Here is a 15703-nt window from a genome sequence, read left to right on the forward strand (position 1 = left end):
TATTATACATCAATCCTTTCTAGTCAAACCAAATGAATATGAAAATTAATGTTTTTACCCTTCCGTGATCTTTTATTTTCTCATTCATCTCTCTAAATGGATCTTTCCTTGCAGAGATTTGTCAGTTTATCTCCAATGGGTCTTAAGTCTCCTTGCTTCTTTCCGCATAAAAAGATTACAACTCAATGCAGTAAATAGACTGCACAGACTTAACTTAATTTGGTAGGTCATTGAGTGCACAAATCAATACAATTTTCCCATTCATGGCTCTTTAATGAAATTTACTATAAAATATGATATAGGCTTTTTAACCCTCTAAGTAATTTGCACAGCAAGCAGCTTGGGTGTATTTTGCAGGAACGTACTGTATAGTCTAACAAAAATTACTTAGGCTACAGAATTTCTATCAATGAGTCTCAGCTTGATTCTATTTTGGGGAGGTTAATTTCATGGAAGCACAAACTGATTCTAAAACTCCGCTAAGAATAGAAGAGAATAGAAGAGCAGTTACATTTTCACAAATGATATTCGGAGCTGTGCACTGAGAAAATGTGTGATACACAATATAATGCAAGTGCCCAAAAATCTATATATGTAAAATAATTTAACCGCTTAATAAAAGATAAGTGAATCGATTCTACACAAATCGAATCCTGTCTGAGTTTCCCAAAAGGTTTGGATTCGTAAAAATTCAAAACTTTTGGGGTTCACGGCGCTCAGATCTCGTCAAAAGGACATCCTCCAGAAAGCAGTTTACAGAAAGGATCACATGACTTTGGGTGGGGTCTCCCATAATGCCTTGCAGACAGCCTTCCAAAAATGCACAGTGGTTATCCCTGCCTCCAATCATAAGGGGTATGGGTGGAGGATTTTAATCGGACACTAAATAAATTATGGAAAATTCGTTCATCTCTAATATTTACTCTTTCCGGAAGAATTAAAGGGGTTGTCCGAGATAACATAATATTTTAAATAACACCATTAAATCATTTAAGTTATAAAAATAAATACATTTGTAATATACTTATGTTTTCCAAAGTGGCCCCGTTTCCAGATCCTGCCGTCGGGAACTTGACTGTTGATGTCTCTCTCTGCTCTGGCTCTGCCGCGTTGTTGATCTTGAATTCTTGCCGGGTATACGACACGTCACTTGTGACGTGGTGTATATCGGCTTGTTCTGTTGTAACACGCATGCGCGGCCCCTGTTATCTCGAGAACAGCAGGGACCGCGAGAAGAGCAGTTACTGGATGTGAAGCAGAAGAAGCCGATATACGACACGTGACCAGTGACGTGTCGCATACCATCCGAGGTCTCTCTGGTACGAGACCATGTGATCGGGATACGACACGACAGTGGAGGCGGCTGAAAAGGTGACGTCAGAGCTCATGTGACCACAAGGAAAAAGAAGCCAGAGCGGAGAACAGAAGCAAGATTGCACGGGTAAGTATATTATGCAATTTTTAATATGTGTAATGTATTTTTAAATGTACTTAAAAAATACATCTCGGACAACCCCTTTAAGAATTATATTTGCCAAAATCTGTTGTCTTAAATGTTCTTCATCTCTAAAACATTTTTTATATAGATTACTCAAGTTACTCAACAGCAAGACCAAGTATGATATTTTCTTCTAGCCTTTTTGCTGTATGAGGTGAAAACTGAAATGTCACCCCCCCCCCAACATTCAGGAATTGCAGGTGGGGAGAGTACCAGGATGGACTTTATATGTGCCAAAATGCTGCTTCCTTGCAGTCAGGATTTCGATTCTCTAGATTTCAACCCCTGTCGTATCTTACATGTCTTTGATGTAACATTAGTTGATGATTGGGGTTTCTTTAAATTGCAAGAGATTTTTAATCTCTTTTAATCTGCTTAATATCTCTGCAGGACTACTATATGAAGAGGAATTTACAAGTTGGCAAAAATGCTGTAAATTATGTCACATTTTTTAAGATAACGTACATGGCATTAAATATTTTACACAAAGTATGCATGTTAGACACCTTTCTCTTCCGCACACTACCTTACCTAACTTAAATTTGGCGTATTTTAGACACTTCCCTAGTCTAGGCTTTTTAAAGGGGTTGAAGTTTAGAAAACCCGTTTTCATATACTCTATTATGGAAATCTGAATTAAGAGGGGGAGGTCCGTCCTGTTCAGAAACCTCATCATCAAGAGTGGAGACCGGTTAAAAAGAGCGTCTCACACTCTGGAGGACTTGTCCTGTCCTGCATTGCACAGACATCACACTGATTTGAATTATGCTCAATTTCCCCTGCAATGGCGCTGCAGAGAAATTGAACACTTACTGCCAAGTTTCCCCATGGATACAGTTAATTTCTTGGGCTCCCAGTAGGGGGACACTTTGTGATCTGCTTATTGTCAGGGGACAAAAAAAAATAAAGATTATCCAAAGTAGAGAACTTTCAATTACTGCCCTAACACTGTATCTATATATCCTGGACAAGGCAGTGTCTTGTTGACGCCTACAACTTACCCTGGCAAAATCCCCCTCTCCCAGCTGAGTCCCTGATTTGTAGGATAAATTACTTAATAAGATTGTAGCTTCTGCAAGGCATCAACAAGAATTTTACAAGGTGCACCATTAGGGTGAAATCTGGTGGACAAGTGTACAGCGCAATGGTGTGTATTGTTTGGACTCTCCTTTGTGAGTTGCGCATGTACAGGTATAACTCTGATGATAGAATGGAATGGCTGCTGCTTATCTGGCGATCTTCCGGTGAAACCGGATGCTCAATGTAGAGAGATGTGGGAAAAATGATCACTCCTTATGTAGCGCTGCCGTCAGTAGTAGAAAATAAGCCAAGGAATCTACAACGATTTCTTCCTCAGGTCCACACAAAATCTTTTGTATGGACCGGAGGATGAAATTGTGGTAGATTTTGAAACGCATTGTCCTGGAATAAAGATATTGTTTTATAGAGACCACTTGGCTTATTATCTAATAGCGCTACTATTAGGAAATGTCCGTCACTTTTAGGTTGTCATGACTACTAGCCAAGCTTCTGGGTGGCCCTGGTTTGAGATGCAGAGCCAATCTTATTTCAATGTCTGCAACCTATCAGGGCCAAGGGTGGAGTATTTGAGTCTGTTCAGTTATTTCATTGTTGCTTGTGATTTTCTTGTGTATGCATGTGTCTGATCAAGCTACTGGTTACACCCTGAATCTCCTTGACTATTTGGACTCTTTGAACTGGACTTCGGCTTTGTCTTTGGATTTACACTCTGCTCACTGATTTGGATATCCTGCTCACAACTCTTTCGACCTCTGTAACTCCTGGTATCCTTCTGTTTTGCAATTTGGACTTTTAGTCTCTCCTGGTTTGAACTCTGCTTGCCGATCACCCCTCTGGCTTTCTGGTTATCCGTTCTGGTATTGCCTGCAAGTGCACCTCCTGTCCAACAGCTTATTCTGTAAAAGCAACCTGGGTTCTATGCAGCCAAATCCAACCTGCCTTGCGGCGGGCTCTGGTCAAGACCATAAAGTAGTCTTAGACTCTGCTGACCAGAGTGGTGATGGACTTGAGTAAGCTGAAATATTTGTACGCTTGATCCAGACAGTCTCAAGCTGCCCTTTTGGGAATTGCTCGTATAGCAATTCCGTAAACTTTCACTCTGGGGAATTACTCAAGCAGGGATTCCCTGACAGCTACATTAGGAGCGATGATTTTCTCTACATCTCCCTAACTTTAACTGTAGACTTTTTTTTTACCAAATCTTTTTGTTCTTTTAGGATAACAATATTGCTTTCAATTCTGCCTTTTTAACTATAATTACAGAAATATTCCATGGAGTGTTTCCCTTAGGCTAAAGTTTATAGAAAAATGTAATAAAATAACAGTAACAAAAAATATAATTAAGCAACAAGACAAAGCAGTCAAATGTTGGTATGAAAAAACGTAGTGTATATAAAAGTTGAAAATAACACAGATGCCAGATGGTCGTTCATGATCCATGACCGTCTGTCTTAAAAAAGCACTCCACTTAATTTTTTTATTGCACCCTCCATTTATACATTGGTGTTTCAGTGGGGTCCTGTGTGCAAAACTACTTACCGATCCCCGCATCTTGTAATTTTTGGGGTCCAGCACCGCTCACGTGATCTTCATTCTCACCTGGTCTGGAATCGCTGCTGTTCAGAAATCCGGAAGTCAGCCTCTCAATGCATTCCTATGGAGCCGCGTTCTGCCTCCCATAGGAATGCATTGAGAGCCTGAGTTCCGGTTTATTCAAAAGCACAGTGACTCCAGTCAGGTCAGAGAGAAGATCACGTGAGCGACACTGGACTCGAAAAAAACAAGATGCGGCTATCGGTAAGTATTTTTCCACACCACGGAAACACCAATTTACAAATGGAGTGTGCAATAAAAAAAATAAAGTGGAGTGCTCCTTTAAGTAATTTAAGCCTTAATACTGGACATGATAGTGTTTAAATAGGGATTTTTTAATTTTTGTCTGAGACTTGTTTGACTTTTCTTCTGTCTATTCCACAGCATCCCGGTTCCGTCTTACCTCTTTACCTGACCCTTTGCTTGCCTTACTACACTAGCGTTTTTTCCACAGTACAGCCAACCTGCTTCTGCCTGACCTCCATTACCTGACCCTGGTCTTTTTTACTATTTTTACGTCTGTTTTATGATGCTGCAAACCTTATTCTGTCGACCTCCGTTACTAGTCTATTTGACTATGCTCTTGTTTACCCCGGCCCATTCTTCTACCTTCACTGGTACAGATGTGTCCCTCCTTAACTTTCCTCTTGGCTAAACATAACCCAAGATGAGTGGTGCGAAATACCAAGCTTTGAAAAAACAAGAACATTATTTTGCGATACTCTGTCGAGAGTTGTACATGCTCTATGTATCTATATGTGGTCATACAGTGGTTGTAATGTGAATTGCAGCCGACCAAGGATTTTGCTAGCATGTCACGATAATGTATTGAATTTGTATCATGAGAAATTGGAGTAGTTATCAAAATTCGCAGAAAGGTATGGGGGGACACACACATCTTTACGTTTTGAAGTTGACTTTTTGTTGTCAATACCCATAGCAACCATATGTCCAACCCATTCCCATTGTATCAGGATCCACCTCAGGTAGAAGTTATCCAGCTAATCAAAGACCAACTTAGGACACCTAAGTCCTGGGGCCTTGAGTGTTTTGACCGAAACCGTAGTCATGAGAAAGGGGGGATCCTATAAGTGTCTTGTGATGTCCCTCCCGTTAATTCTTTCTCTGGGTATCACAGGAACTAGATCATCGCAAGAACGTTGTCACTCCTTCCTTTGACAAGGACACAGTGTATAAGAATAAATTAAAGGAAAGTGAGATGTAAAATTTTTCAGTCATCTGACTCATCTCTATTTATATAAGCTTTTGTCCGAACATCAAAAAAACATTAACATGAAACATTCAATGGTATCCAGATAGAATGATGTTCTTGAGTAATATTCTATCGAGTTTGCTCTTACCCAATGAGTTGATGTTCATAATAGTGCAGGGTTCTCTGTAACGTCTCCTGAATGGTCTGCGGCTGCAGAATAAAAACAAAACATGCACTTAATAAATGAACAAAACGATTCATCTCAACGTATCTACAAGAGGTATAAAAATGAACAATAAGACTTGGCTTCTCTTCTAAGAACAAATATTCTACATTTCCAGCCAATGTCTTCTCAGATATTAAACTTTTTATTGCTTTTGATTTGCTAGTGATGTGGGAGTTTTGAAGCATATGTATACAGCTGACCTGATTAAGCCATAGCTGGTTTACGGGGAAGGTGATGGATATGTGGTAGAATCACATAAAAAAGGTGGATATGAAACACAATGAGGATGAATGATGGGGTTGATTTATTGTGATATTACATAATAAATGTTTTTAGGAAAAAAGTCAGACGTGGATGGATTCTAGCGTCAGCTTATTTATGCAGAAATAATAAATCGGGACCGAGCAAATAGGAAAAAGTAGGAAGTTGTATGAGAACACCATCAACATGAAGAATAGAACACCACTAAAGTTATACGGCTGCCAATGTCTGACAATATCAGAAACTCTTGAGTTATTGGAATACTCCAGGCAAAAGTTGTTCTGTACACTGTGTGCTCTCTAGTGCTGGCCTGAGGGGGCGGAGCCTGACAGATTCAAAATGCACCAAATGGAGAATCCCTGTGTCATGCACCGCCCCCTCAGGCACTGCACTTGCCTGGACTATTCCTTTAAAGCAGAGCTCCATTTTTGAAAATCATTTTACTATTTAAATGGGATGTCAATCTCTTTGTGTGACAAGGGTCCCATGACAATAGACTGATTACAAGGTGTCGCCCTGCAGGGACCACAATCAATTAGCTGTAATCTGTGGGGAAGCCACAGCAATTGTAAAAGTGCCCTACTTGGGAATGCTACACTTTGCAGGGGGGGGGGGGGGGTGGCTGGCTGGCAGCACATGTGCCTCAGGTGTTGGTGAGGGGTGTCACAACAAGAGTTAGCAATAAAGTGCAAGTATTTACAGGGATAATTTTGGCAGCAGGATCTGGATGTGCTTTGCATGTATAAGCATTTTGCATGGTGGCCGACAGTTGGGCCAACACCCAGTAGCAGCAAATCTGGGGCAGGGCTACCCTATCATTGGTCCAATGCACTACAAATGCATTTAGGTATACGCCAGTGTACAGGGATTCAAATTTATTAATTTGTGGGGGATGGGCACCAACTAAATCTATGCTTCGGGTGAATGAAAACCTAGAGGTTGACTCCAGGGGTGTACAGTAGTGTTCAAAAAAATAGCAGGGAGTTTAAAAAAGCAAATCATTATGATACATTTTATTTGCCTAAATGCAAATGCACTGGAAATATTACAAATTCAATTCCAAATCAAAACCGTAAGAAAATGTATCCAGTTTGTGTTAATCCTTTACAGAAAGTAAAGAAAAAGGAATATTAGCCTGTTCAACTTCTGGCCCCTCTGAACAGGTATCCAGTCCAGGAAGATTGGACGACATTCCACAGTTCTTCAGCATTTTTTATGTCACCCCAAAAGTTCTCTATGGATTGAGGTCAGGGGATTGGGCCGGCCACTCCATTACCTCAATCCTGATTGTAACCAAGATATTACGCTTACTTCTGTGTTTTGGGTCATTGTCGTGTTGAAACACTCATTTCAAGGGCATTTCTTCTTCGGCATAGGGCAACATGATCTCCTCAAGTATTTTGATATATTCGAACTGATCCATTATCCCTTGTATGTGATAAATAGGCCCAACACCATGGTATGAAACATCCCCATATCATCATTTTTGCAGCATCGTGCTTTACTGTCTTCACAATGTACTGAGGCTTTAATTCAATGCTCGGGGGTCGTCTGACATACTGTCTGCAGCCACTTTACCCAAAAAGAACTATTTTGCTTTCATCAGTTCACAAAATATTTCGCCATTTCTCTTTGGGCCAGTCAATGTGTTCTTCGGCAAATTTTAACCTATTCACGACATGTCTTTTTTTCAAGAATGGGACTTTGCGGGGAGTTCTTGCTGGTAACTTGGTTCCACGTAATTGTATTCTGATTGTAGCAGTGCTCATTGGTAACTTCAGATCTTCTTTGATCTTTCTGGAAGTGATCATTGGCTGAGCTTTTGCCATTTTGGCTATTCGATCCATTCGGACAGTAGTTCCCCGCTCCCTTCCGTGTCTTTCAGGTTTTAGTTGCCACTTCAAGGCATTTGAGATCATTTTAGCTCAGCAGCCTATAATTTACTGCACTTCACTTTTCGTTTTACCCCCTCCAACGAACTTTTTAGTCAAAGTACGTTTTTCATCAGAACAATGTCCGAAATGACCCATTTCCCCCAGTATTTCAGAAGGAAATGCTCTATAACCAACATGTGCAACATTTGCCCCCCTCCTACCTTAAATAAGGACCAAAATCGACACCTGTTATTTCATGGAAAGAATGACCACCAATTTAACTCCTCACTGCCATTATATTAAACAAGCCCCTTACAATAATTATTCCATTCCTCAGAATGAGCGGCATGCATGTCCTAAATGTTGGCTCTGGTTTATTTCTACTACACTTACAAGTAAATTATTTGCTATGTAGAGATATCACTTCTACCAAAAACATTGATTTATCAGGTTAATTATGTTGGACTGCTATTTTTTTTCACACTACTGTATATAATAATGATATATAGTTTTAAAATAAATTGTAGAAGATAGTTCGAAAAGAGTCTCTGCTCGGACATTAATGCCACGCGGTTTACACCTTTGTAAATGATAGAAGAGGATGAGAAAGTCCCCGGCTGGATGGATGCCCATGACTGGAGAGTGGGAATGTCTAACCTTTTCCATGAAAGAAAGCATCTCTGCTGGGAGGTTAAAGGGATTGTTTGGCTGACAAATTGCATCTATTCTTCTGTGCTCCATGTGTCACGGATGTACAGCATCCTGGATTCCACTTTCATACAGAGCATTAAGTACTGCTGGTTACTGCCTCCAGCCTTAGAAAATAAACCACTGCAGCTTAAATGTGCAAGATGGCAAAGAAAAGCTGCGATAAAGCTCATTTCAAAATGTCAGCTTGTACGGATGCGTAGTCCTCCAAACAGGGACTCATTTTAGAAACGGGGTGATTTCCAGATAGATAAAATTATTACAAGAAACGTTCTCAGGTTTAACCTAGTATATACAGTATGACAAATCCATTTACACCTCAAGGTCAAGACCCATTATAGCCAATGGTATAGTTACTATTGTCAGCTACAGAAGCGACCCAAAAACTAGGAATCCTATGTAGAGATAGTATTTGAGTCGCCCCGGCAGTGAACAGGAGAGATTTTGATAACATTATATTCGAAAAATCATATTGAAGCAATGCCCTTATATTTTCTACAAAGCCCTAAAGTTAAACAATACTTTAACTAAATAGCCAAAATTGATATTTATCACCCTGTTGAAGTTGTTGATTGGTGTAGATAACCCATATTCAACTATTGAATTTGGGAATTCTGAGTTCATAGAGGGTGTCCACCATTCAGGACCCTCATCTAAGAAGTAAGAGGCTCTGAAGCACCCAGCATGACCATGCATAACATAAGTGTCCCTTAATTTCAATGGGAAGTATGTGATGCTTTAATTCACCTGCGGTGGCGCTGTGGGAAAACGAAATACCTGCAAATGGGTTCATTCATAGATGATCGCTGAGGGTCCCACTCAGTGATCAGCTTCTTTCCAGGGTACCCCTAGAAAAGGAAAAGGAGTTTCCGAAAACAGACTACTCATTTTAAAGGGGTATACTTGTTACTAATAAGTAGTGTTTCCGGAGGTGTAACTTGAGGGGGCTTCAATGCAAAACCTGTAATAGGGCTTCCCATCTAACATGTGTCATTTGTAACACTGGTGTGTCTTATGTGGCAGACGGGCCATTAAACCTCATTAGGCACCAGGGCCCGGGTATGTTTGCTGTATCGGAACGCCCCCATAGCTAGACCCCTTAATGTTTCAAAATTCATGTAGGCAAGAGCTGACAGTGTTGCATTTTATGTGATTCCGTTATAAATGCTGGAGTTTTGAGTAGTACATTTACTCACAAAGATATGAATTATTTAATAATTAACTTAAGTTCTATGCAACTACGCGCCTATGGGTTATGCTTGCCTGCTATTACCTGTTCTATTACAGCTATGACCAGTAACTGCAGCCTAACTGCATTATCAAATGGGAGTCTGCAGTAGTCTAAAATCCACCTTCTGACTCACAGGCTCAAACGGCTGCTCTACTCTTCCAAAACGCTTTTAACTTCAGCTTTGCTTGCTTTGATTGGATGATTCAGTGGTTTCATCCAATTTAGGGTTCTTGTCTGATTACATTTTTGGGTCTGGCCTAGGGTCTGAATTAATTTAAAGTTCTGGTCTGAGGTCTGAACTAATTTAGGGGGTCTGGGGACGTTATTAATCTAGGGTATCTAATCTGGAAATATTTTAAGGGGTCTGGTCTCAGATCCAAATTAATTTTGATTACATTTTGGGGTCTGGTCTGCGGTCTGAATTAATATAGGGGGTCTGAATTAATCTAAGGTATATGGTCTGCGATCTGAATTCATTTTGGGGTCTGGTCTGGGGTCTAATTTAATTTTGGGGTCTGGTCTGGAGTCTGAATCAATTTAGGGTGTCTGGGGTTTGAATTAATTTAGTGGGTCTGGGGTCTGCATTAATTTAGGCTATCTGGTCTGGAGCCAGAATTAACTTAAGGGGTCTGCTCTGCGATTTTAATTAATTTAGGGTATCTGGTCTAAATTAGTTCAGGCGTCTGGGGTGGCAGCCTATTTGGTGCCCTGCCTTGCTGCATGCTAGGTGATGTGATGCGATGAGGCTGTTGACTGACGGGCAGAGGGGGAGTAGAGGCGGCACTGGACTCCTCGTGGGAGTGAGGAATGGTAAGTATTGTCACTATTTAGTGGGAGCACTCTTTATATGGCACAATTTTACATGGGGCACTATTGGCACAACCATTTATAGGGCACTATAAATGGCACCATTTTATATGGGGCACTTAGGGGGACACTATTCATATGGTACAAATTTATTTGGGGCGCTATATATGTGTTATAGCAAAATTATTTACTGTAGAGCACTTTAAAAGGGGATTTGTAAAGAGGGTGTGGATGTGCCTGGCAAGAATGGAGCCAAAGATTTTTTGTATGCCAAATAATAGATAGAGAAGATGGGGAAAGCAATTGACGTCCGTCAGAGAAGTAGTCACCTCGGAGTTACTGGATTTAATTGTTTATTCTGCCATTGACCACATTTGATCAGTATTTTATTAATTTATGCAGTGGTATCTGACCACTATATGATTGCTGTATTCAGTCACAGTATGGTCCTCATATTCACTTACAGTATGGTGGTAATTTTAGTACTGCTGTTGTGCTTTTTTTATTCAGCTACAGTATGGAGGCATTTTTTATTCACAATATGGTGGTGTTATTTACTTACTGTATAGTGGTGTCATTTAGTCATGTTATAGTTGTGTTATCCAGTTACAGTCTGGTGGTGTTATTTTGTAATACTATGGTGATGTTATTTAGTAACAGTATGGTGGTATTATTTAGTAACGGTATGGTAGTGTTTTCCAGTCACGATATGGTAGTGTTATCTAGTCATGGTATGGTGGTATTATTCATACGATATGGTAGTGTTATCAATTTAGAGTTTGTTGATATCATTTAGTAACAATATGGTGCTAGTATTTAGGTTCAGTAAAGTGGCGTTAACCAGTCATGGTATAGTGTGGTGTTATTCAGTCAAGATATGGTGGTATTGTTTAGTTACAGTATGGTGATGTTATCCACTGATGGTAAAGTGATGTTATTCAGTCCCATTATGGAGGTATTATTCATTGTATGGTGGTATTATTCAGTCCCATTATGGAGGTATTATTCATTGTATGGTGGTATTATTCAGTCCCATTATGGAGGTATTATTCATTGTATGGCGGTATTATTCAGTCCCATTATGGAGGTATTATTCAGTCACAGTATGGAGGTAGTATTCATTGTATGGCAGTATTATTCAGTCCCATTATGGAGGTATTATTCATTGTATGGCGGTATTATTCAGTTCCATTATGGAGGTATTATTCAGTCACAGTATGGAGGTAGTATTCATTGTATGGCAGTATTATTCAGTCACATTATGGAGGTATTATTCATTCTATGGCAGTATTATTCAGTCACATTATGGAGGAATTATTCATTTTACGGCAGTATTATTCAGTCCCATTATGGAGGTATTATTCATTGTACGGCGGTATTATTCAGTCCCATTATGGAGGTATTATTCATTGTACGGCGGTATTATTCAGTCCCATTATGGAGGTATTATTCATTGTATGGCGGTATTATTCAGTCCCATTATGGAGGTATTATTCATTGTACGGCGGTATTATTCAGTCACATTATGGAGGTATTATTCATTGTATGGCGGTATTATTCAGTCCCATTATGGAGGTAGTATTCATTGTACGGCGGTATTATTCAGTCACATTATGGAGGTATTATTCATTGTATGGCAGTATTATTCAGTCACATTATGGAGGTATTATTCATTTTATGGCGGTATTATTCAGTCACATTATGGAGGTAGTATTCATTTTATGGCGGTATTATTCAGTCCCATTATGGAGGTAGTATTCATTGTACGGCGGTATTATTCAGTCACATTATGGAGGTATTATTCATTGTATGGCAGTATTATTCAGTCACATTATGGAGGTATTATTCATTTTATGGCGGTATTATTCAGTCACAGTATGGTGCTATTACTCTGTTACGGTATGGTGGTTTTATTTAGTCACTGTATTTATTATTATTTGGGGACAGGGATAATCTGTGTATACACTATAGTGCGCTAAGCAAAAATGCCATGTGTAAATCATCCGTGCCGCCGACAACAGTTATTTTGACAGCATCACATTTGATGATCAACAATGAACAATAGTTGTATCATTGTTCTTCTTTGTTAACAATTATCATTACGACCACTCAAAAACGAGCGAAGTATGACGACAATTGGAGAGAGTGTAATTGGGTCTTTAAATGGAGGCGTATTCAGGTTTATGGTCTAGACTAGAGCATCGTGCGCTGTAAATATGAGCACATGCAGCGTTTTTATTACAATGGAATGATAAATTAAAATCTACAAAATAAGCAATCAGTTTTAGATTATCAGGGATTTCCACACATACACTGAGGCAAATGCACTTCAGTAAGGCTACATTCACAGACACAAACGGAAACCATAGGTTTCCATTTCCATCACTATTGATTTCAATGGTGATGGATCCGGTGCCAATGGTTTCCGTTTTTCTCCGTTTGTGCAAGGGTTCCGTAGTTTTGACAGAATCAATACCATAGTCGACTACGCTATTGTATTTACACTATAAGGCTGGGTTCACACGTGGCGGAATTTCACTTAAATTCCGCTGCGGACACTCCGCAGCGTTAATCCGCAGCGGAGCCGTTTGTCCATTGACTTACACTTTAATTTAGCAGTGTTCGTTTAGACGAGGCGTAAAATTCCGCTGCGGAGCATAGGCTGCGGAGCGGAATTTGGTGTCCGCAGCATGCTCTGTCTGTTGCGGAGCAGTGGCGGACTCATGGCGGAATTTCTCCATTGACTTCAATGGAGATTCTAATTTCCGCAATGAAGTCCGCAGCTGTCATGCACATGTTATGTGTGCTGCGGATCCGTCCTGCTTTTTTAACTTGACATTTCTTCATTCTGGCTGGACCTATGTATTTCTAGGTCTACAGCCAGACTGAGGAAGTCAATGGGGCTCCCGTAATGACGGGAGCGTTGCTAGGAGACGTCAGTAAATAGTCACTGTCCAGGGTGCTGAAAGAGTTAAGCGATCGGCAGTAACTGTTTCTGCACCCTGGACAGTGACTACCGATCACAATATACAGCAACCTGTAAAAAAATATAAGTTCATACTTACCGAGAACTCCCTGCTTCTGTCTCCAGTCCGGCTTCCCAGGATGACGTTTCAGTCTAAGTGACGGCTGCAGCCAATCACAGGCCAATAACAGGCTGCAGCGGTCACATGGACTGCCGCGTCATCCAGGGAGGTCGGGCTGGATGCCGAAAGAGGGACGCGTCACCAAGACAACGGCCGGTAAGTATGAAATTCGTTTACTTTCACTAGGGAAAGTGCTGTCCCTTCTCTCTATCCTGCACTGATAGGGAGAAGGGAAGCACTTTTCCCGCAGTCCGCAGCAGCTAGTCCGCATCAATTTACTGCACATTTTGTGCAGATCCGCAGCAGAATCTGCAACGCAGATTCTGTGCGGCATTGATGCGGACAGTTGCGGAGGAAATCCGCCACGTGTGGTCATGCCCTAAAACGACGGAACCTTTGCATAACGGAGATAAACGGAAACCATTTGCACCGGATACGTCACCATTGAAATCAATAGTGATGGAAATGGAAACCTATAGTTTCCGTTTGTGTCTGTCAGGGCTCCATTCCGACGGAAAGCTCCGACAGAAGGTCGAAATGGAGCCCTAGCACAGATGTGAACGAAGCCTAAAGGGGACTCCAGGTCAACTTTGATCTTGATTAAGGGCATGTGGAGGGCATTGTGGATGAATCATTTATCATTTATATAGAGAAAATGTTTATTACCAGAGTTGTACTTAGGGCTTGTTTCCTACTGCCTATTCATGGGAAGTGGAATTAAATAATACTGTTATTTCTACTATCACTAGTAGGAGTTCACTGCACACTGTCTTATTATTGTCAGTGAGCTCCCCCTAGTGCTGGCTGAAGGCAAAAAAAAAATTGTCATGTAACTCTAGGGCTATGTAAAAGAATACATGGTATTTAGAGCATATTAACTAAAAAAGAGAGCGCTGACCCAAATAAATAAAATATGCACTTTCCTGCACTAAACCACCTTCATTAACCCTTCCATGATCCCAAACAACCATGAATATTAGGTATTAACCCCTGAAAAGACCTTAATGACCAGCTACATTATTTCGTTAACTTTTTTATTTTTGCATTGACCTGGCTACATGAGGCTTTGTTTTATGCAGAAGAAATTGTATTTTTTTTCCTGTGCAGTTTGAGGGTACAAATAAGTTACTGTGTAATTTATATAATTTATTTTTGTGGCGTGAATATAGAAAAAAGTGATTTTCAGCATTTTGTTTTGTTTATTTTTTATACCGTTCATGTTTTATGCTAAATTACCTGTTAAAATTATTTATCAGGTTATTATGGTCATGTTGATACCTAATATGTGGGTTTTTATGTAATAAATGCGGATTAAAATATATTTTATACTAAATAATGGTATTTTTTGTGGACATTTCTTTATTATTCTTTTTTTTTTAATCCCAGGAAGAGATAACTTTTTAACAACAATTTTTTATTCATAATGTATTAGAATACTCCTGTATGCTAATACATTATATTGTGTCACTAGGACACTGGCTACTGTAAGGGTAACATAGTGTACCCTAACAGCAGGTTTACAGTACAGACAGTTCTAGGGTCCTAATTGTAGAAGGTTCCCCCAGTCTCCGATCATGTCACTGGGTTTCGGGTCACGCGATCGAAGAGGGGAATCCCATGCTCAAGCCACAGACCGCGGCGATCAAAGATTTAAACTGCTGGGGTTGGAGTTTCCTCCGATCCCAGCTGTAGTCAGGAGGCTGCTCGAATTATAGGAGATGTTAGTTACATCTCCTGCTTAGAGGATAAGTGCACAGCGACACTAAAAGACGTTGCTGTAAATTCTGGACCTGCACCGCCCGCCGTCAAAAGTCAGTGGGCAGTCAAGAAGGAGTTACCAATTGTAACCAATCTTGGTTAGTCCATATAATTGGAAGGGGGCATTTTGTCATCTCCACAATGGGCAGAAACAGGTTTAAAACCCCCCTTTTAAAATTCTGTATCCTGCATCTACAACCCAAATTATCAAATAAGGTTTGACACCTTTAAAACCTTTCACCAGATTGATCCTAGGCGATCACTGCAGATTAACATAATAAACTATGAAAAAAAGTAATATAAAAGGGATACATTCATTAATCTTAAATGCAAACATCTGGTATAAAGTCCCAATGCCAAAGAGATTAGATTACATTCTAAATGTTTCATTGCCGCAGCAAAGGCAA

The 15703-nt window shown here is 40.1% G+C and overlaps 1 protein-coding gene across 1 annotated transcript in view; it reads right to left on the reverse strand.

Annotated features, from left to right (window-relative positions):
- Nucleotides 1–15703, reverse strand: part of GUCY1A2 (guanylate cyclase 1 soluble subunit alpha 2) — a 242765-nt gene that overhangs the window by 183188 nt on the left and 43874 nt on the right. The window contains exon 2 of the mRNA XM_075851584.1: nt 5494–5555. Within this exon, the coding sequence (XP_075707699.1) occupies nt 5494–5555 (62 nt within the window). The remainder of the gene's footprint in view (nt 1–5493; nt 5556–15703) is intronic.

Source organism: Rhinoderma darwinii, chromosome 2 (genome assembly GCF_050947455.1).
Source record: "Rhinoderma darwinii isolate aRhiDar2 chromosome 2, aRhiDar2.hap1, whole genome shotgun sequence".
Lineage (NCBI taxonomy): Eukaryota > Metazoa > Chordata > Amphibia > Anura > Rhinodermatidae > Rhinoderma > Rhinoderma darwinii.